The sequence below is a fragment of the Ipomoea triloba genome, chromosome 13 (assembly GCF_003576645.1).
Source record: "Ipomoea triloba cultivar NCNSP0323 chromosome 13, ASM357664v1".
Classification (NCBI taxonomy): Eukaryota; Viridiplantae; Streptophyta; class Magnoliopsida; order Solanales; family Convolvulaceae; genus Ipomoea; species Ipomoea triloba.
In genome coordinates this window covers 23,761,635-23,782,216 of record NC_044928.1, presented here as the reverse complement: position 1 = coordinate 23,782,216, position 20,582 = coordinate 23,761,635, and the positions used below count along the sequence as shown (strand labels likewise).

The 20,582-nt window shown below is 34.5% G+C and overlaps 1 protein-coding gene and 1 long non-coding RNA gene across 9 annotated transcripts; one reads left to right on the top strand and one right to left on the bottom strand.

Annotated features, from left to right (window-relative positions):
• Positions 1–207: 207 nt before the first annotated feature.
• On the bottom strand, positions 208–11,977 carry LOC116002440 (beta-galactosidase 9-like). Its single transcript, XM_031242580.1, has 19 exons — positions 11,718–11,977; positions 10,928–11,023; positions 10,707–10,819; positions 10,421–10,487; positions 9,923–10,015; positions 8,324–8,467; positions 8,057–8,145; positions 7,651–7,756; positions 7,147–7,234; positions 6,907–7,028; positions 6,164–6,361; positions 5,311–5,513; positions 4,497–4,612; positions 2,739–2,836; positions 2,218–2,328; positions 1,947–2,057; positions 1,174–1,379; positions 628–958; positions 208–443 (listed from the first exon to the last, which is right to left on the bottom strand). The coding sequence occupies exons 1-19, from the start codon at positions 11,922–11,924 to the stop codon at positions 282–284; spliced, it is 2,661 nt and encodes an 886-aa protein (XP_031098440.1). The 5' UTR covers positions 11,925–11,977; the 3' UTR covers positions 208–281.
• Positions 11,978–13,817: 1,840 nt separating this feature from the next.
• On the top strand, positions 13,818–16,606 carry LOC116001021. Of its 8 annotated transcripts, none has more exons than XR_004094207.1 (5): positions 13,818–13,983; positions 14,527–14,591; positions 15,317–15,402; positions 15,477–15,608; positions 15,795–16,606. It is a non-coding gene; the product is annotated as an uncharacterized LOC116001021 (long non-coding RNA). The 8 variants fall into 8 exon arrangements; XR_004094208.1 differs by having other exon boundaries at positions 13,818–14,077; XR_004094211.1 differs by lacking the exon at positions 14,527–14,591.
• Positions 16,607–20,582: the final 3,976 nt, after the last annotated feature.

Sequence of the window (20,582 nt, the reverse complement as noted above, 5' to 3'; positions counted from 1 at the left end):
CTTACGTCTCACCTTGCCAGCGTCCGGCGGAAAGATACACTTGTGAGAGATGCGTTTCTTGTATAATATGAGAATCGCATCTCCTACATGCATATGGCCCAATGTTCAAAAATACGCCAGATGCAATTGGGACTTGCGTTTGAGATCGGTATTTCGAAGAAGAAGAAGAAAAAAAAAAAAAAAAGGAGAGACAAGTGCAGGTGGACATGCGTTTCTAACCTTAAATGCATTTTGTCAGCATTTTAAAAACCTTTTATTTTTTTCCATGCATGGAAAAAGTATCACATTTCAGTCTTTGAATTTGAACTTAAATATGAAAAAACATTGTCAACGGGGGGAGAACATTTTGCCTGGACAGCCAAAGTCTTGATCACTTTTCGACATGGATCTCCAAAGATGGCATCAGATACCTGTATAGAGCAGCTATTCTTTCCCAAACAAGCCTGAAAATGTTAAATGTGATCAATACAATGTCAAACCATGAAGAATAAAACTATTCTATCAAAATTTTCTTTCCAATTAATTTTTCAAAGTAGATATATTATCTAGCACTCAGTAATGAAAACTGAAAAGTCTAAAGGGCAACCACTAGCTTATCTCTTTAAGTTGTTGGGCAAAATTACGCACCTTAGAAATCACGGAGGAGGAACTTTCAGCATGGCAATTGCCTTGAGAGAACTTCTGACAGTAGCCTTGTGGAGTTCCATAGCTTGCAAATTCTATGGAGGAAATCGTATGCCCATCATCACATTGCAAATGCAATTCTGGTGCAACACTTGGGCCGGAAAATTGCCCACCAGACCACGCATTTAGAGGATAATGGTCCTGTGGCACTTCAGAACAAATTGTTGAAGTGAAACGAGGTTCAATTGAAATACGAAGAGGCGCTTTATCGGTTTCCTCAAAGATGACAAGTAAGTTATTTGATGGCTGAAGCCATGACCTCGGAATGTGGTACCTGGAAATCATCAAAACTTAGTTTTCCAAAAGATTTCCATGGATCATTATAATTTAAGAGTATGTATTGTAAATAATTCATAACCAATCTAACTTACAGGCTTGAATAAGCTAAAAAGTACTATTCTGTCTACAGTCCATGCCTTGTTTGCCAAAAAAAATGTAGATTATGTGAAGGCAATCAGAAAACAAGAAAGGCAGTAAAAAGAGCCATACCAAGATTGAGTAAGTTGCCCACAGTTCGTCACGCATTTATCAGAATCATATGCTCCACGATAATCACAAGTGTTACATCCATCTTCTGGGGCTTTTAAGCTCCAGTATCTCCCAATATGCTGACCGTTAACCCAAACCTGACCTTTTCCCATGCCACTTAGATCAATGGCAACTGGATCTGTCCCAACAGGAGCATCAAAATAAGTCTGCATCACATAAAGACAAAATGAATAAGTTTGGCATGAGTCTTCCCGTAAAAGTATTAAAATGATAATCAAGACAAAAGCTGAAGAAACTAGGCAGATATGCATATATTAGCATTGATGTTGTCATTTCATTTAATACTAATTGCCACTCCCACCCACTGATCGGACCCACAAAGCAAGAAACATGGGAAAAGCATCCTCAGCAGGAGCAAATGAAATAGGAAGAAATGACAAAAATAATTACGAGGTAAGAGACATGCATGGTTAAGGCATGGAAAACTATTAAACAGATTAGCTACAAAGTAAAATAAATTTATTATAAGGAAATTTCATTTATAACAGCCTATAGGGGAGAATCCCAGGAATTACATGAATTTTTTCAGTATGAATTACTGTTATACAACACAGCATAACCCATAAGTTTTATGTGGCACTGTGGCAGAAGCTAACCCATCAGTCCATAGCACCCTTGTCCCTTTATGAGCAACTATTGCCTTATAAATGCCACTTTTTGCAAGAAGTTAACATAGACAAAGTTATTGCAGGGCTAAGACTGTCTTAACTAACCTTATACCAGGAAAATATGTTTGGAGTTGAATCATGGGGAAACTCCTTCCATCTGAAATGTTTATTATCCTTGCCAGCATATGCTTCCGAGAACTCTCCCTTAAGACCAACCTGTAGAGAATTGGTTCCTGTTCAGCCTCCCAACTTATGAAACGAAAAAAGGAACAAAACTACAACATGAATTTCAGCTATTCCAACAACTATGCCTGATTTGAGGTTGTTGCCACATGATTATCATCATGAAAGTTCTGAATGAGAAAGGTGAAGATACCTGGTATGTCCATGATGAGTTCGTGATGTCAATATCCCCATTTCTCCACCCAGTTAGCTTCACTTGACCCTTAAAACCTGCCCCATCTTTCTCTAAGAAAGCACCATAGTTCTGAAGCACTCACAATAACCACTAGTTAATCAGAATTGCAGTGAGTAGGAGTAAAAAAAAAAAAAAACAGAAAGAATTTTAAATAATGAATCTCAAATAAAAGTTAGCCAGGATAATACCAAAAGCAATAGTATAACTATGGTATACTATTTCAAGAAAAATGGAAAACAAAATTCTTAATGCAAAGATTTTCAACAGAAGAAACAAGTACCAAATACTAAAAATCAACTTTGGGTAATGGAAGCAGGTGTTCCAGAGTTTATCTTGAATTGAATGGAGTTTACAAGTGCATGGTTTCAAAAAATATGTATCTGTGGCTTTGAAGAAAACTCTCCCACTTAGAAACTTAGAATTATATTTTGATTTTAGCATCTGACTATCTGAGTCTAATTGAGTTTAAGTTAGCTTACCTGTAAGCCCACAGTTTGAGATAATAGCACAATATCATTGTACCCTTGCACGAACTTAAGAGGCTGAACCACCTTTTCCCAATCTCCTTTAGTACAACCTTTATTTTAGAAAGACAAAACATGCAGTGAAAGGCCATGATGTAAGTTACATTAATATGGCATTACTACCAAAATATTTTCACTCCACAGCATTAAAAATATCGATAACTAATAGATAAAAGACAAACCAAAAAAAGGCACAATAAAGTAAGATCATGCATGAAGGATGCATAAATGAAGGACTGAAAGTCCAAAGGTTGGAAAAGAGCATACCTTAACAATGTGGAATGTTATGGAATATACAAATATGGAACCTTTACATATTAGGAAGCCTGGAGATTAGGGATTTGAGTCGGAAGGTATATGGAAACTTGTTTCCTTATTATAAGTCCTCTAGCATGTATTTATAGGGCGGTGCATTCACTTCGAGAAATAAGAGAGATTGAGCTTTCAGAATACATTGAGGTACTTCTCTGAACTTTTGAACATGGGGCAATGAAACACACCACTCTAGGAGGTAGACCAATGCTACAGAAGGAAAGAATATGGCAATGGAAGGAAACAATAATTGATTCACTTCGTAATCCTTGATTAGTACTTTTACTTATTTATTGCCTTGTAGCAGATTATAAATTAGGCCTCTTTCCTTGCGGAGACGGGGGAGAAATTTAATGAAGTAATCAGCTAACAGCTGAGGGGCAAGTTGCAGAACTTGCTGGAGGATACCATTTTGGTATTCCTTGGTCTATTTCATGTTAACTTGCAATTCAGATTTTCAAGTTTCTATTCACCAAATTCCCTGCCTCTTTACTCCATCAGACAATACTTCTATTAACACTGCCTCTCAAGTTGGAGCATATCCAACTTGCACAAAATGGTTACTACTCCAACAGTCAGCAAGAAAGAGACAAGCAGCACAGAACCACAGTGAACTGAACAACATAAAACCATGGTGATTTGAACAAGAGAGAACCCGTGAACTGACTTTGTACAAGCTATGAGCAAACTGAGCAACACAGAACTAGCAAATGGGCTTCAAGCAAGCCATGAGGAAATGAGATCTCTAAAAGGTTTCAATGTAGCAAGATGAACAGAAATAATGGTGCTATCATTTAAGGAAGTCGCTCTGGAGGCAACAATGTGTCCGGCAGAGGCATGATCTGAGCACTGGAGAGAGAGATTGGAATGAAACAGTCATCACTTGCCAGGGAGAAAACCGGAAAACAAGAACTGACCAGAAATAAAAAGAAATTGCTCTGGTAACACAATTAAATAAAGGATTGAAGGTCAGGCAGGTGGCAAAGAGCTACAAATCTACCGTTGGTTGGAGAAGTGGAAGCTATATGTGTAGAACTAGTAGAACAATGAGAAAGAAGAATGTTGTTGCATTGATGTATTAAGGACTATAGTGAGCTCCTATATATAAATAGCTTACCTAACAGTGATATACATACTTCAAAAATGAGGGACAACACTCCTCTTAACAAAGGAGATTGTCATAACCTGATCACTTTTTCATTTCTGAAATGGCGTCCAGACTTGTCATTTCCTATTGTTGGATCTTTAAGATAGTCCTATGCTAACTTAAGGCAATTACAAGTTCTCAACTCTGACAGGATCAACCAATATTGTTAAACTCAAATCCTTAGCTAACTTAAAACAGGAGATGAGTAATAATAGCTAATGCAAATACTTATCACATATCAATAACTAATTTACCTGCAAGCTGGCCATTAATAAAGGTGCACATAAAATCACGCATGCTATCAATTGTAAGCGCTGGAGTAGTGTTGCTCTTCTCCCAAAATGAGATGTCCTCATCAGATGCGAACTGTCTGCATCAAATGAAATTATGTTGTATTTAAGCAAACCACACAATATTTTAAAAGCAGAGTCAATCATCCATGTGTGTCAAGTCTAATATTACCCACCAAAAGACTTGAAACAAAAATTCTTATAACACGATTGGTTGGTTTAAGGAAGGAAGAGTAATAACCCTTCAAATGACAAAAATACTCATGCCTAAAATTGTATGTACAAATACATATATTTTTCAGTCGTGTGTGTGTATATACAAAATGAGTAGTTTTGGTATTATAAAAAAGAAAAGTTATTCCTGAAAAGTTACTAGTCAACCACTTATATTAAAAATAATGAGACATAAAATTATACTCCAAACTTTACTTGAATGTATTCATCACCAGCCAATTACCTTTTAGAGTTCTCTGACTATCTATCTCAACTTTTGAGAAAGTAGTAAATACACGAAGATAAAGCTTTCAAAAAAATTTCAGTAAAAGTGGTGTTGTTTAGCCTTAGGGCAAGGTTACATTAGTCAACAGTTGGCATGGGGTAGGGAAGCCGCATTGGGGCTCTTTTGTGTGTTAGGCCACTTTGGCCTTATTTGTTGATTGGCCTTTTGGGCCTTACATTGTGCTACTTGTTTTGGTAATCAATAAAATTCAAAGTTCCTTTTAAAAAAAAACATTCATGCTAAATAATCAAACTCATATTTTCCCATGCAAACATATACCTGGTCGTATACCACAAATAATCAGAAAGATCTTTTGTGACATTTAAATGCTCCAAAATGCCTTGGTAAGTGAAAGTCTTTCCCCACACACCAATTGGTTCCGGCACAGTCATCCAGGACTGTGCCATAACTTTCCTTTGAATCATCTCTTGTGAAAAAGCAGCATCTTGTCCAATTGTTTTAATGGATGTCTGCGCTCCAACCTATTCAAACATACAAAAGGAAAATAGAACCATATTCAATTGAAAGTAATGTGAACAATTTTTTAAAAGACCTTGTAACAACACTATTCGCTAAGTCGCTAAGCAACCTTGGTAATATTGAATTATGTGTTTTGTCTCAATAAAAGCTTAAACTTTAGTAAGGACACAAATTTATTATTTATATTTATCTTCAAAATATTCCCTCATGTGTGGGCAGGGAACTGTTTTTTTTTTTTAAAGGGCAAAACATGTGGAAATGTTTTGATAGCCTTATTTTATAATTCAGTGTAGTGATCAAGTCACATGAGAGTGATGAGACTGACATATTCCATAATCAAGATATGCAACCTAACTACCTCAGCCACATTTTTTAGATAAGAAAAACAAACTTTTGGTATAATCTTTAAATAAACTGTTTTAATAAATTGTTTTCAAATTTGTATTAGTTTGGGAAATTCCTCCATCAAGTTTATTTATTGATCAACCATAAACTTATAAGAGGTAAATTTTGGTTATAAAAGAAACCTCAACTGAAAAATCCACACATTTTGAAGCATGGCACCTATATGGCAGGGAAAATAATTATAAAAATCTGGTACAGATATGTATTGGAGAGTGGAGACAGTGATCGAGTTGGAATGTAACCAAACCTTGGCAGTGTTGAAAGCTACGTTCTGGCAGTCTGGCAGTATACTTACTGACCATGCTGGTAAAGTATAAACTTGACCATTAAATTTCACATTTGCTGTATGACGTTCATCAATATTTGCAAGAAATGCTGAACACGTGCTTTTATGCAAGGATAAATTTTGGCCATTACTGAGAGAGTTTCCACTGTACACATGTGCCTACAAGGAACACCAAACTCACATGAAAGAAGGAAAATTTATGCTTAAGGAAAGCCGAAAGTGTACAAAAACATCAATAATAACTTGATATGTTCAAAGAAAATTAGACAAACAAAGAATGAAGAGTAAATGCAATAAATAAGAACTCTTATTTGCATCAGATTAAAAGATCTATCAACAATCTTGGGAATGAATAGTTTAGATAATGTCATCAAATGTCCTTTCCTCAAAAATATGCAAAGTTCAGGGGTGCTCAGAGCTGCCATCTCACAAGACAAAATTTCCAGCAAGAAAATGATGTCAAGCTCAAATTAGAATCACTTGTAAGGAAATTATTCAATGTTTATAACAATTTTTTAAAGCAAATAAGAATCACTTGTAAGGAAATTATTCTATGTTTATAACAATTTCTTAAAGCAAAGAGGATAAGGTGAAAAACTTATCGCGAATATTGTTTTCCAATGATATGGGGGTTTTATAATCATGCATCCTATACAAATAAAGTGAAATGTAGAATAAAGGAAATTATTAAGCTTACAACTAACCTCCTGCAAAGGTCCCAAACTAATATACTGGGGGGATTCAACAGAAACAAGAGCAGGCTCACAGAGCTTGATAGCAGCATGTAAATCTTTCAAGTGGCCCCACTTAGGCTGCCTTAGAAGTCCTAAGAAATGATGTTAAGCCAAAAAAAAAAAAAGATTGTTCACATAGTCATCAGGTTCTGTCTTTACTCTTTACTGAAATGTCATCGAAGTAAAATTACATGGTATTCTAATGCATACCATATTCATCAATCAAAGCATCATAATCATAACTAGTAATTTGATTGGGGCCCCCTGATGTCCTGCCAAAGTTTGTCCCACCATAATACTGCAATTATGAAACAGACAAGCTGGTCATTAGCAGCAATGAGGAAATAAAGAGTTAATTAACTGCAACTACGAGATGAATAAGTTGGTTACTAACAGTTTCCTTAAACCCTATAAGGAAAATGTTCTAACTCAATGAATTTTTGCATTTGATATCAAAGTGTAGGAAACATTGACAGCTATTTCCCTAAGCAAATACTATTCCAGTGAAATTACTGGTCATTGTCATATGTAATAAGTTTATGAAGGTGAAAGAAGGAAATCATATTGGTTTGGAAATAGCAAAAAAGAAACTGCTGTAAGGTAAAACTTCTCAAAGTACCCAAAAAAATGGTTGTCAAGGCATTGAATATTAGGAGTAAGAAAATAAAAACTTTTGTTAGGAATAATGTAGAATGGTCCAGATATTAGCAATACCATATAGTAATTACTTAAGCTTCCTCCTCGTTGGAAAAACCGAGCTACTGCAAATGCAAGATCCTCAGCAGGTCTATGTGGGACTCTTCCCCCCCAAGATGTATACCTTCAGGAAGAATGGCAAAACTATAAGGTAAAATAAAAACGCTTATCAATGATTGCCTATAAATGATCACATCTCCAACACCAGTCCAATGCTCTTCTATGTTCAAACATAATAATCCCAATTTTATTTTACAACTTTTTAATTCTATTGAAGATTCACTGAAAGACATGCAGACAAGAATCTATTGAAGATTCTCCTGCCATATGTTGAAAACTAAAAAGACTTTCAAATCCTAAATCAAGCACTAATTCGTTAGAAATTTAATCACAAAATCAATAAAAGAAGAGGTGGGTACAGTACCATCCATCCCAATTCTCTGTCCAAATTTTAGGTTTCTTGTCAGAATTTGGCGAGAAAGCATCACAGTAGTATCCATTGCATGCATCTATCTGTTAAAAAGAAGAATTAAGAGTTGAGGAGTAATGTTGAAAGTGATGGACTGCCCATACTCCCATAGCATACTAAAGAGACAGGTTAACCGATAGTCATTGATTCACAAAAATTATAACAGTAACTTGTACATATTTACTAACTAAACTTAAATGGTTTTAGGGGTCAAGTATTTACAATGTATTCAGGAGCATCAGTTTGCTTGCACATAATCCATGGAACACCAGCACCAAGCCCAAATGCCATTTGAGCTGCCCATGCCATGTATGCCTTTCCTCCAGAGCCATATTCGCTTTCTATGTTTCCATATTCATTTTCAATCTAAAAAATATTTGTAAATGTGAAGCAGATAATAAACTTGAGCATCAATGACAACACAAGCACATTTACATGCATGGATAGACGAATATAGATATAAACTGAGGGGCATGAGGGATGATCACTAACAGGAAAAAAAAACACATGCAGATTGTAGAAGTAGTTCCAACACTTGTGTTGAAATATAGAAACCGTACTGACTATTACATTTCTATATAAGCATGTGTATCTTCTTTGATGTATCATGTATGCAATACATTCTTATTAATTCAATCATATATTCTCTCTTTCTTTGGTTTATATATATTTGCTTCTGCCTAATTGGCAAGTGGTGGCTATTTTCCTAGGGATATCAATCAAGCTAGCTCACTCGGTTTTGGGATAGCCCTATCGGGCTACCGAGTTTATCAGTTCGGTTTTTTGTTTTTTGTTTTTTGTTTTTTTGTTTTTTTTTTTTTGTCAGGTTTAAAATTTGTGGCCCCAAGTCCCTAAGCCTAAAACCTTGGCTATCAAGTTTATCGGGTAGGCTCAATTAAAATTTTTGATATTTTAAAATTAACATTCTAAACTTTCAATTTTAACAAACTACACACTTTACATTAAAAAATATAAACTTAAACATCATTTAGTCAATCTAAATCTCCATTTAGAAACTCCAACTCAAAAACATAATGCAAGTATGTAACAATTAATTTAAAATATAATGTACTATACAAAATTTCTTTTATGCCTAAAATATTAAAAATAGAACAAGATAATCAAATACATGTAATCCTCAAATAAAATTAAGTTTATAATGACACCACACATTTATTAATTTATATCTTTTAATAGAATTGACAAAGCTAGCTCCACAATACCAAAAGGATGTTGCATATTAGTATATCAATTTGGCTGTCCATGAGTTAGGTCATTAATTTATGAATGATTGAAAGTGTGTGTGTGTGTGTGTGTATATATATATATATATATATATGAAGAAAATATCTGGATGAGTTGAGTTTATTTTATCCATCATATATTAAAACAAGCATATAGCAGAGTGAGACTCTTACTAATTTAGTTTTTTTTTTTTTGGGTAATAGGGCTAAACGGGCCATCCCGACCAAGCCAACCGGACTAGCCCAAAAGCCCAATAGGGCTGGCCCGATTTCCTTATCAGGTTAATTTTATTCGGCCCTAACCCTATAAGTTTTCGGTCTTATCGAGCCAGCCCGTCGGTTTCAGGCTACAATTAACATCCCCATATTTGCGATCCACAAGGCCTTCAATCCCTCAATTTCAACTTAGAAAACAATAAAAGCATTGACACAACCCAATATCTTGTATCTTTCTTGAACCACATTAAAAATGTTCTACAATGGAGCCTTACTCATCTAGCAGTCAAGTATAACCAATGAACATATCAGGTAACAGTAGCATTTTGGCTAATGACAGAAGGTAAGAAGTTTTTACAACCTGCAACAGTATGATTGGTCCACCTTGCCACGAGAAGAGTGATTCTGATTGCATAAGATCCACAATCATTTTAACAAACCGCTCCATCTCCTCCTAGAAAAGTTCAAAAAACAGTCATGAAAATGGTCATTAAAATGACTTAAAAATGAATAATCACTCTGCAGGCAGCAGCACAGGTATTATAATCTAAATATACTATAACTTATTCAACTGTATTGATCCATCTCTATTTTCCAGCATCTCTCAGTTCTTGCTAGTTCTTATCCTTAAACCCTCTAATAATGTCTAATACTTTAAACACAAAAATTATAAAATTGAAATTCTAAAACACAACATGAACTCAATTACTCAAACTTTGAAATTTTAAAGACTGATAGAGGGAAGTAAAAGAACTAACGGAATCAAAATAAACTAGAATAAAAATTAAATTAGAGTAATAGGCACAGGTAAGTATATATTCAAGGCCTGAGGGGTAAAAAATGTTTTGTCCAACCATACCTTGAAGGGTGCATTATCTGTTCGAAATTCTATTCCAGGTACATCACGCAGCCATACTGGGAAGCCCCTGCAACGTAATCGCAAATACAAGTGAGATCCAGAGAGAAGCAACAGTCAAGAGCATTTAATCCAGAGCTGATTTTTCTTTTGCATTGACATATGGATAAAATTTTGGGTCATTCAGTAACTAGCAGAGGATAAACAGAAGTTATTCCATAATCCATATTATATAAATTTGGCCAAAAAGATAAAGTAAGCATGGTCAAAAATAAAGAGAGATTGTAACCCAAAGTTCCACTCAGCACATGCATAAGGACCAATTCGGAGAAATAGATAGAGTCCAGCAGATCCAACTTGCTTCACAAACTTGACAATATCATATCTTCCTTCAAAGTTATACTGAAAAGAAAGTCCACAAAATTAATATGCTTCAAAGACATTAATTTTCTACTTATTCATTTTCATCATCCAACAAGCATAGGTTAAGCCAGGACTATTTTCTTATACCTCCCCTTTGGCTGGTTCATGTCCATTCCAAAATACATATGTTTCAATGACATCAGCCCCACCTTCCTTGCTTTTTGCGATCAAATTAGGCCACATCTACAGTATTTAAAACATGGAAAGTAGAAATTAATATCATAATAGGTAGTTAAGTGTAAAATTGCAGTGGGGAGAATAAGTAGAAGGAAATAAGTACAGAGATGTGGAAAATAAAGAAATTAGCTCCTTGAGGAGATTATAGCCTGCTACTGTCTATTCATTTCAGTTCATGCATTAATCTCCTCTGATACTTAGGCTTAAATGAGCTTTAAACCATAAGATTTTGAACTTCAGTATGAACTCCTCCCAACCAAGCAAGTGGATTAAGGACAGTCTTTGCAGAATTGCAGCTCTTCAGATTAGTTCAATAAAATTTTTCTCTGTTTTTCTTGTTCCAGCCAGTCTTTTCTTTGCACAAATTCATTTTTAAGTTGTTCATTAGTCAACACCCTCTCCAATTTTAACAAACAAGCAATGAATTGATTGATTCTCTCAGTGATCACGCACCTCAACACCAACTCGGAAAGAAAAACAAAAATTTTCTCGAGTTCATTATGCCTACTAGTTTGAACTTTGAATTTGAATCCTCACAAAAGCACAGAAGAAAACATTAACAGAACAATCGAAATTGCGGCAGAAGAAGCACAAAAACTCTGAGACAAGTATAGCAACGTAAAATCGTAAATACAATCCCATATATAAGTATGAATTGAGCGAATTGGGGAAGTCAATTAGTGAAGCAACTAAGGAATACCTCGGGAGTGGCGCGCGGGTAGTGAAGTCCGGCGGAGATGAGCATGCGGCGCTGGCCGTCGATGATGATAGCCCTGTGGTCGTAGCTCACATTAAACGGCTTGAAGAAGTTGCCATTGCATGGGCGGATGATCAGTAGTAGAAGTAGAGTCAACGCCACCGTCGTGATCATCCACCGGAGCCGGAAAGTTGAAGTTCTCGGTGCCATTCTCTGATAATATTCTGTGATATTGAGAAGGAGTATAGATAAGAACGGGGCTCCAACTACGTATACGTTGAGTCATTTATACTGATCGACAAGTGCCAACAGTTGAGAGCGAGGGAAAAGATCATCACGATTATAAAGCAGTAAATTTACGGTTTTAGTCCTAAGGCTAGTGCAGGCCAGCAGGGTACATTTAATTTTTGTCGGAAAATAACCATATTACCAAACTTTGGTTGGGAAACGTGAAAAATATTTTCAGAATTTCTTTTTTCTTTTTTAAATAATTTTATTACCGAATCCATCGACTATTGTGAAATTACCAATTTTGGTCCTTGATAATTTTTTGTGCCCAATTAAGTCCTCGACTTTGAAAAATTTAACCAATTTGGTTCTCCGTTTATTTTGTCGTTAGACATCCGTTAAATCGGGACCAAATTGATAATTTTGCTATAGTCAAGGACCATTTAGGTAATTAAATTTTCAGAAAAATTGTGCATGTAATGACTGAAATGGTCCATTGATTATAGTGAAATTGCCAATTTGGTCCCGATTTAACGGATATCTAACGGTAAAATAAACAGAGGATCAAAATGGTTAAAATTTTCAAAGTCGATGACTTAATTGGGCACGAAAAATTGTCGATGACCAAATTGATAATTTTACAATAGTCGAGGGACCATTTCGGTAATAAACTCTTTATTTTTTAGAAAATATTTTAATTTTTTAGTATTCAAAAATATTTTAATTTTTAATATTTGACAAAAGTGCACTTTTCCTGTTTGGTTCATTTTCTTAAAAATAACATATTATTTGTTATATAATAATAATAATAATAATAATAATAATAATTATTATTATTATTATTATTATTATTATTATTATTATTATTATTATTATTATTGTTAGATTTTTTTGGTGATATCAATTATTATTGTATTTGAAATTTTTCTATATATGATAATTAGAATTATATTACCAAATTAAATGTTACTCCGTAATATTTTTGGTAATATTATTTTATCATATTTGAAAATTTTCTATATTGATAATTATAAATTAATTACTATTAATTAAATATGAGATATTTTTTATAGTATTGAAAGACCTGATGATAATTTCTATATTATATTGATAATTAGAAATTAATTACTATTGGATGATTATTTTCTTTATTTGAAAAATTAATATATTGAAAGATCGGATGATCATATATTATTGTTACCGTTTATGATTTTTATGGTAGTAATAATTATATTATTATAATTTTGAAATATTTATTTATTTTTTAAATAGTGATTCTTTATGTCATAATTAATGCTATTTAGGTAAACTAGTAGTTGCACCCGATGCACGGCAATATATGTAATAGATGGAATATATAGTAAGAAATGAAAAAAAAAATATTCTTAGTAAAAGAGAACAAAAAATTTGTAAAAGAATAACGTTGCACTTTCATTATACATTATTAAAAATTTCTTTATACACAACATTTGTAGTTGTATTTTGGAATAGCATATTTTCACCAGTAATCAAAATTTTTAATACTGCTTACTTTGGAGATTGTCACATACATCTAATTTACCACTAAATTTATAGATAACCTATTTTAATTTCTTGAAATTTACACTCTTACTGCACATACAATCTAGAATTTACACTCGTCCTACCAATTTTATAAAAATAACATTTAAAAAAACTATTATTATAATTAAATTTTTAATAATGAAAAATCTCTCTATAAAAAGCCTAAAAAATATATTAGTACTAATAGTTTTATTTCTAATAATATTATTAACATTTTTGGACCACAATGCTCTTACTAATATTATTATTATTATTACAATATTACGATAGTAATAAAATTTAAATAGGCGAGTCCATTCCTTCCCCATCTGTCTCACTCTTCAACCCATCCATCCATTTCCAGAAGCTTCACTCGTTCTTCTTCTCTGCGCTTTCCGTTTCACCAGTTCGAATCTCTAGCATTTTAGCTCGCATAGTACACGGTATATCACAGCTCAACAATGATTCTTGTGAATCGCAAGAACGTATGGTATTATGGGTCAGTTTCTCTCCGTTTTTTTTTTCAATACCCATTTGAGATGTGTAGATCGTACCAGCTAATTTCAATTTCTAGATTGAATCTTGCAGAAAAGGTAACTTGCATGGTATATCTTTCAAGATATTTATATTCTATCATACAAATAATCGCATTTTAATATTTACGAAACCCTAAATGTTTATAATGCGTATGTAGACTCAACAATCTGCCTAAGTCCGATTCTAGTATAGATCTTCATAAATAGTTAATTCGAAAGCACATGCAGTACATTTTTGTTTAAGAGCTGTATCTTAGTCAGTATTGGTTAGTATGTTTGTTAGATTCGACGTTTTAATATCCAATTTGCTACAAATTTCATTCAATTTCTATGTTGAATTGTTCTGAATTGCATTATTATGTTAATGCAACAAAAATTCATCAGCATTCCTGAATTATTAATTCTGTTTTCTGAGTGTTAAAAAAAAAAAAGTCTTTATACCAAAAAAAATCTATTTGTTGTTTTGTTTGTACTGTGTGTAATTCTTGCAACTTGCAATTTGCCAGTTTTCCAGTAATGGCAACCCAATTACATAGAACCCACCAATGCCACCTGTAAATCTGTCATGAAGGTAATACAATAGGCTTTCTTGATCTCTGTTTTACAAATTATACATCCATGGTTGGCTGTATCTTAGTCAGTATTTGTTAGTATGTTTGTTATATCCACCTGTTGTAGACTGTTACTATTTTGCAATGCTTGCTCACCTTCATATTATATAGTTATTAATTAGGTGTTTTTAAATGCTTGGCAAAATAAAAAAGGGAAATAATATTGTTCTAGTTTGCATATATTTTGAAGAATTTGAGGAAGAGAGAATATTCCTGTGGACTGTAAAGTTTTTCCTGGTAATCTACAGCAGCGACTTTATTGTTATGCATTCTGTAATATTTCTATACTATTTAGTCAAAGTATATGAACTATATAATGTTTAATTGTTTATATTTCATTTGAGCTTTTTATTACACTGACTATGTTTTGAAGTCTGAACATTTTTTTGGATGTACTGCAGCAGAGCAGTTACTCACAAACGGAAAGCAAAGCTCAAAATCATTAAAAAATAAAGACAAAGTCAATACATTATAAGACGTTTAAAGCTATAACAACATGTATTATTTCATGGTATCTTAAAGCTTATTTCTCTTGCCCAGAATGGTAGTTTATTCCTTCAACATTTTCATTCTTCTTCCCTTTGCTAAAGAAGAAATGTGTTAGACAGTAGGTATTAGACAGTAGTAAAATGTTAAGCATAAATGTAGAGTTAAATTACTTCTGACAGTGTATCAACTTTCACAGGCTAAATGCATACAGATTCAACATAGTTTGCAGCAATCTTGAAGGTATACTTAAGCACAGATCAAGGATATGAAGTGCATTGCAAGGTATGAATTGCAGATTACTGTATCAGAGTTAAACTTACCTTCCTAATATGGACCAATATTTACATATTTTGCAGCACTGAGTGACTAAGGTTCATTTAGGCACAGATTATGGATATGAAGTACATATTTTGCAGATTTTATGGGAAAATACACATTACAGACAACAGCAAGCACTATGCATATGTGAGATGGGACTAAAATGTAGGGTAAGTCAGATAAAATTATATTATTAGAAAATCTCAAACAATTAGCAGTGCATTAATAAATTCATATTATTCCAACAGTGATTGACTATAAGGTATACTTAAGCAAACATTATGGATATGAAGTGCATTGTAAGGTCTCAAATTTTACTAAGTGTATTGAAATAAGCAGATAATCCATATGTTCAGGTTTAAAATTTGAAATATGTACAAATAATTTCGTACATATTTATCATATTTTGAAGAGAGCAGCAAACAGTACACCTTACAGAGAGGAGCAAACAGTATACATATGTGATATGAGACTTAAATGTGGGGTAAGCCTGATACAATCTCTCTATGATATGATATTATGATTGCAGTAGCCATAAAACTACTTCAGATATGGAATTAGTAGGCATAAAAAACCATTGTCAAAGGAAAGCAGAAAAAAATAATATTATCAATGCTGTAGGAAAAAAAATAAAGGAAAGCAAAACTGACCTCCGAGTCATGAAAAAAGGCACTCTTGACTCTTGATTACCTCACTGTTCCTTCCTTCTGGAACAACATAAGTTCGTACCAACCGGAGCCTTATTGCCTTGCGTGTGTAGTCTGGGCATATATTTTTTGCAAGGACGTACAGGTGAGACATTTTGATAGCAGAGGCTTAAAATTTTTGCAAATCAGAGAAAGAAGATGAAATGGGAGATAGAGTTTGCTGGAGTTGATCACTGCTTGTTTATAACTCGGTATATATGAAGCCTTTACAGTGGAAAGGCTTCCAACCGTTAATGAATGAATCATTAAATTCACATTGGACATGTAAACGTCCAAAAAGTATGGGAAAGAGTGATTGTAATTATTGTAATATATTTAAATTGTAATATTGTAGTATGTAGTATATATTTAGTATATAGATATAGATACAGATGTAGTATATATATATATAGATAGATATTATATAGATATGGAACAATTACCAATCACTGAAGAATAAAATTAAACCCTTCGTTTCTTTATTGTTCAGTGATGGTAATCGATCCATTTACCCATTAATTGCAATGATTAATTTTGGTAATCGATCCATTTACCCATTAATTGCAATGATTAATTTTGTGCATTGAGCGGTGCAATAGTAATAAATATGAGAGAAAAAAGACGTGTGAATGCATATATTATGTACTGAGATAATAAATATGATGTACAAAAATAAATATTACAAATTTATGTACCTAGATAAGCAACCAAAACGACATCACATTGCATGGGCGGGAAAATGCTGAATGCTGATTGGCCTAGGCGATATGGCTTTATTATATAGAGAGATTTTCATAATTATAATATTTTAGATTAAAATGTTAATTTAAAATAAAATTATAATAGTAATTGATTGATTTCATGCAAATTTGATTTTGGTATGAAATTAATTAATTAATTAATGGAATGTTTTGATTTGTTATATGGAAATTTGTTTCCATATAAATTTTATTTTAGATTGACCCAAATTTTTCGCAAATTATATCGTGGACCGTGGTCCACAATGCATTGTGGACCGCGGATCAAAACGACGTCGTTTTGATTAATGAAAACAGACGGATGAATTCGCACCACTCACTTTCAGTTCATATACACTGCAGTTACATTTCAACACAATTGTAGTTACATTTCAACACAACTGTAGTTACATTTTGATAACTACAGTTTCATTCGATAATATAAAAACACAAATGTGAAACTGTTATTCAGTATCAGTTCATATACATTGCAGTTACATTTCAACACAACTACAGTTACATTTCGATATAACTACAGTTTCATTCGATAATATCAAAGCAAATGTAAGGCAGTATCTTTTGAGATGAACTGTAGTGTCTATTACGGGCTCTGTCTCCCACTTACTGAAACGACGTCATTTTGGGACCACGGTCCACGATATAAGAGTTGCAAATTTTTATGGTATAATTGGATTATATCTTATAAAGCCACAAATTAATGCATTACTTATTTTATGCTATATATCGATTGCCTAACATGTCCGTTTGGTCATGGACTTAGAACCCCTTGAATGAATGTGATTTATTTTGGATTTTGCACCAGTTTTGGTGATTAATTAAAATTGGGGTCTGCGTGTCTTTTATCTATTATTGTAATGTAAATCCCTTCCCCGGAATATGTACCCCTTTTCCGATAGATTGAAAATGCATGTACAAAGATTCTAAAGACTTCAAGAGTTGAAGACTAAAAGACTTCAAGAGTGGCTCAATTTTGACTATTTAGAAGTCCATGACCGATATCGAGTTTACTTTTCGTTCACGTTATATATGTGATATATGTGAAAATGTTGCATGAGTAAAGTGAAACATAATAATATTTAAAATTCTTCCATATATTAAATATTACGTTGTAAACGGTTCGGCGGAGATGGTTTTGGCATGGGCGGTCAACGAGCGAGTCAATGTTGGGTCTCGTGCCTCATAAATTGTGAACTTTAGAGATTCGGGACTAGGAGGTGCCACTTGTATTTTAGGGAGAAAACCCGGTGTTTCCACCCCTTATTGTTGTCAGGTAGGTGGATAATGCTGCAAGTTGGGCCCTTTGCCTGGATCATAAGGAAGCCTCCGTCGTGCTTCGATGGTAGAGCCCAGACTAAGAATAAGAAACGGAAGAGTTCCAAGGTGCAAGGTATTTGGTGCCGAGCACATATTTGGGGGAAGCATGCCATGATGCGGTGCGCGTTCGGGCATATTTGCCTGGGTAAAACCTTGTAATATTGAAGGAAGGCGGTAAGGAAAGAGGTGAACTAGAGAGAAATGGGGGCTTTTAGTGAGTCGAGGTGTAGCCCGATCCAGTCCTCTTCATGGCGTTCGATAATATTGTCAATGTTGGATCGCGTGACCTCAGCTCTGATACCAATTAATGAATCTCAGTGCTGCACTATGCTTACTTCCTATGGGGTCACCCATCCTGTGATCCTGTGACTGTTGTAAGTCAAGCACGGCCTGTGACTGTTGTAAGTCAAGCACGCTTAACTATAGAGTTCTTTGGTTATCTGGTTGTCATATCCTACTTAAAACCAATTGGTGATAAGTAGGTGGACGTTAACTATTTAACCAATCCCTCTATGGTAAGCCACAATGCCACGTCTTGAATCGAGTAGGGGCTGAACTCAACCAACCTGGTTGACGCCAACAGCCAAAACTATTCCAAGCGTCGTATGTGGCTCGGCTGTTAAGAAGACGGGACAGGTCTTAGGGCTCGGCAAGGGTCATGAGAGGTTCATAAGTCCTGACCTGCTCAGCATTTATGAACTTGTGCCTCCACTAGTAAGAGTCTGGACACGGATCTAGGGGGATGGGTTGCTAGGTGGTTAGGGCAGCTGTTTGGATCGGGTTGGGGCTATGAGGACTAGAAGGTACCCAAGACGATGGGTTGACATCATCCCGGGGTAGAAGCTCTATAGTTGTTGGCCTCAAGGTTACCTGGTCGACTGCGACGCTTGATGAAGCCTCCTAAGCCTCTATAAACTGCTCGACCTCCTCGATGATGGTGTCGTAGGATGATACGGAGGAGTTGACATCAACGAGAGAACTAGAGTGCTCTACTTCCTTGGACATGTTACCCCTTCCTCTAGAAGGAAGACGGAGAGGAAGAGGTTTAGTGATCAGGTGTTAACCGAGGAAGTTAGTGAAGCCTAAGACTAACAACACTAATACCAGAAATTGGAATAGAGGAAAAGAACTTAAGCAAAGGAACTTACCGAGAAAACTAGTCGGGATTGCTCAACTTGTAATTTGGTGAAATCTTCGCGTTTTAGCTCGGGAAGTTTTGATTTAGCATGGGAAGCTCTAAAAGTTTCGTGAAATGAAAGCGTAATTGTGACTCTCCTCAACGCCCTAATTATAAGCAAGAGATGCGGGTAGATTTGAAATTCAAAGCAGATCCCCAGATTCGTACTCGCAATGCGACACATGGTGGACGAATTGATCTGAACGGTGAATCTACCTGATTTATCGTAGGTCGATATTGCACCGAATCTCGGCTCGACTCACAACACTCTGAGCTAGATTTGCACTTGGATTTTATAGTTCGAGCCTCTCGTTGCGTACCTTAACTCGGGGCACGGACTAGGGGTCTACTTGATAGGGAATATACCCTAGTCCGCCGACCTCTACGCTCAAAGGACCTTATCAGATCCGATTACCAGAGCAACAAGGAACCTCTCCCGACCTGGTTCGACCTGAATGAATATTGACCTACCCGACCTGAAGATTATGACCTACATAGGCTTAGAGAGTTTTTGTTCCTACTACTATACGCTCAGCCATGACCTGGGTAGCTGACCTCGGTCCCGAGCCTCACATCTTGACCTGAAGATTGTGCACCTATTTTCACTTACAAATGCAAGTAATTTACCTTGTTAACATTTATGCACCTAAGTGCACCTAGTTATAATCTTAGGTGCAACTATATATATAATTGTTTAAAAATTATGTCAAAAACATAAAATATTCAAAAATAATACATCTAGGCAAAAACTTGTGTGAGACGGGTCGGGTCCAGTCGGGTCAAGATGAAAATGTAATACTCATACGCACAAATGTCATACTTATATGCTCAAATGTAATACTAATCATGAATAAAAATTTTGTTACTTATAAAGGTAAATGTAATACTTTTAAGGGAAAATATAATACTTTTGTAAAATTTTTACATAAAAAATATTACTATATCTAATATACATATATTCATTTTTTTTTTTTTACAGTTGAGCACCCAAAATTTAGAGGCCCATTGAAAAAACATGTCCAGGGCTGAGCCTTTCAGCTAGGTTTGTCAAACATAATAATAGTAATTTCCCGAAAATTGAGCGTTTGGTGTGACACGTAATGAAGAAAACGGATTTTGGTCCACGTCATTTACTCTCTTTACCCCATCCATATTGGCATATTGTTGTCTCTGTCGTGAGTTTTTTGTTTTTTTTTTTTTTTTTTTTTT

Coding starts and splice junctions, on each gene's coding strand:
- LOC116002440 (XM_031242580.1), bottom strand. CDS start 11,924: ATGGCACCGAGAACTTCAACTTTCCGGCTCCGGTGGATGATCACGACG. Junction 7,235..7,650: donor GCTTAAGTAATTACTATATG/GTATTGCTAATA, acceptor TCATAATTGCAG/TATTATGGTGGGACAAACTT. Junction 5,514..6,163: donor TAGCTTTCAACACTGCCAAG/GTTTGGTTACAT, acceptor ATGTTTGAATAG/GTTGGAGCGCAGACATCCAT.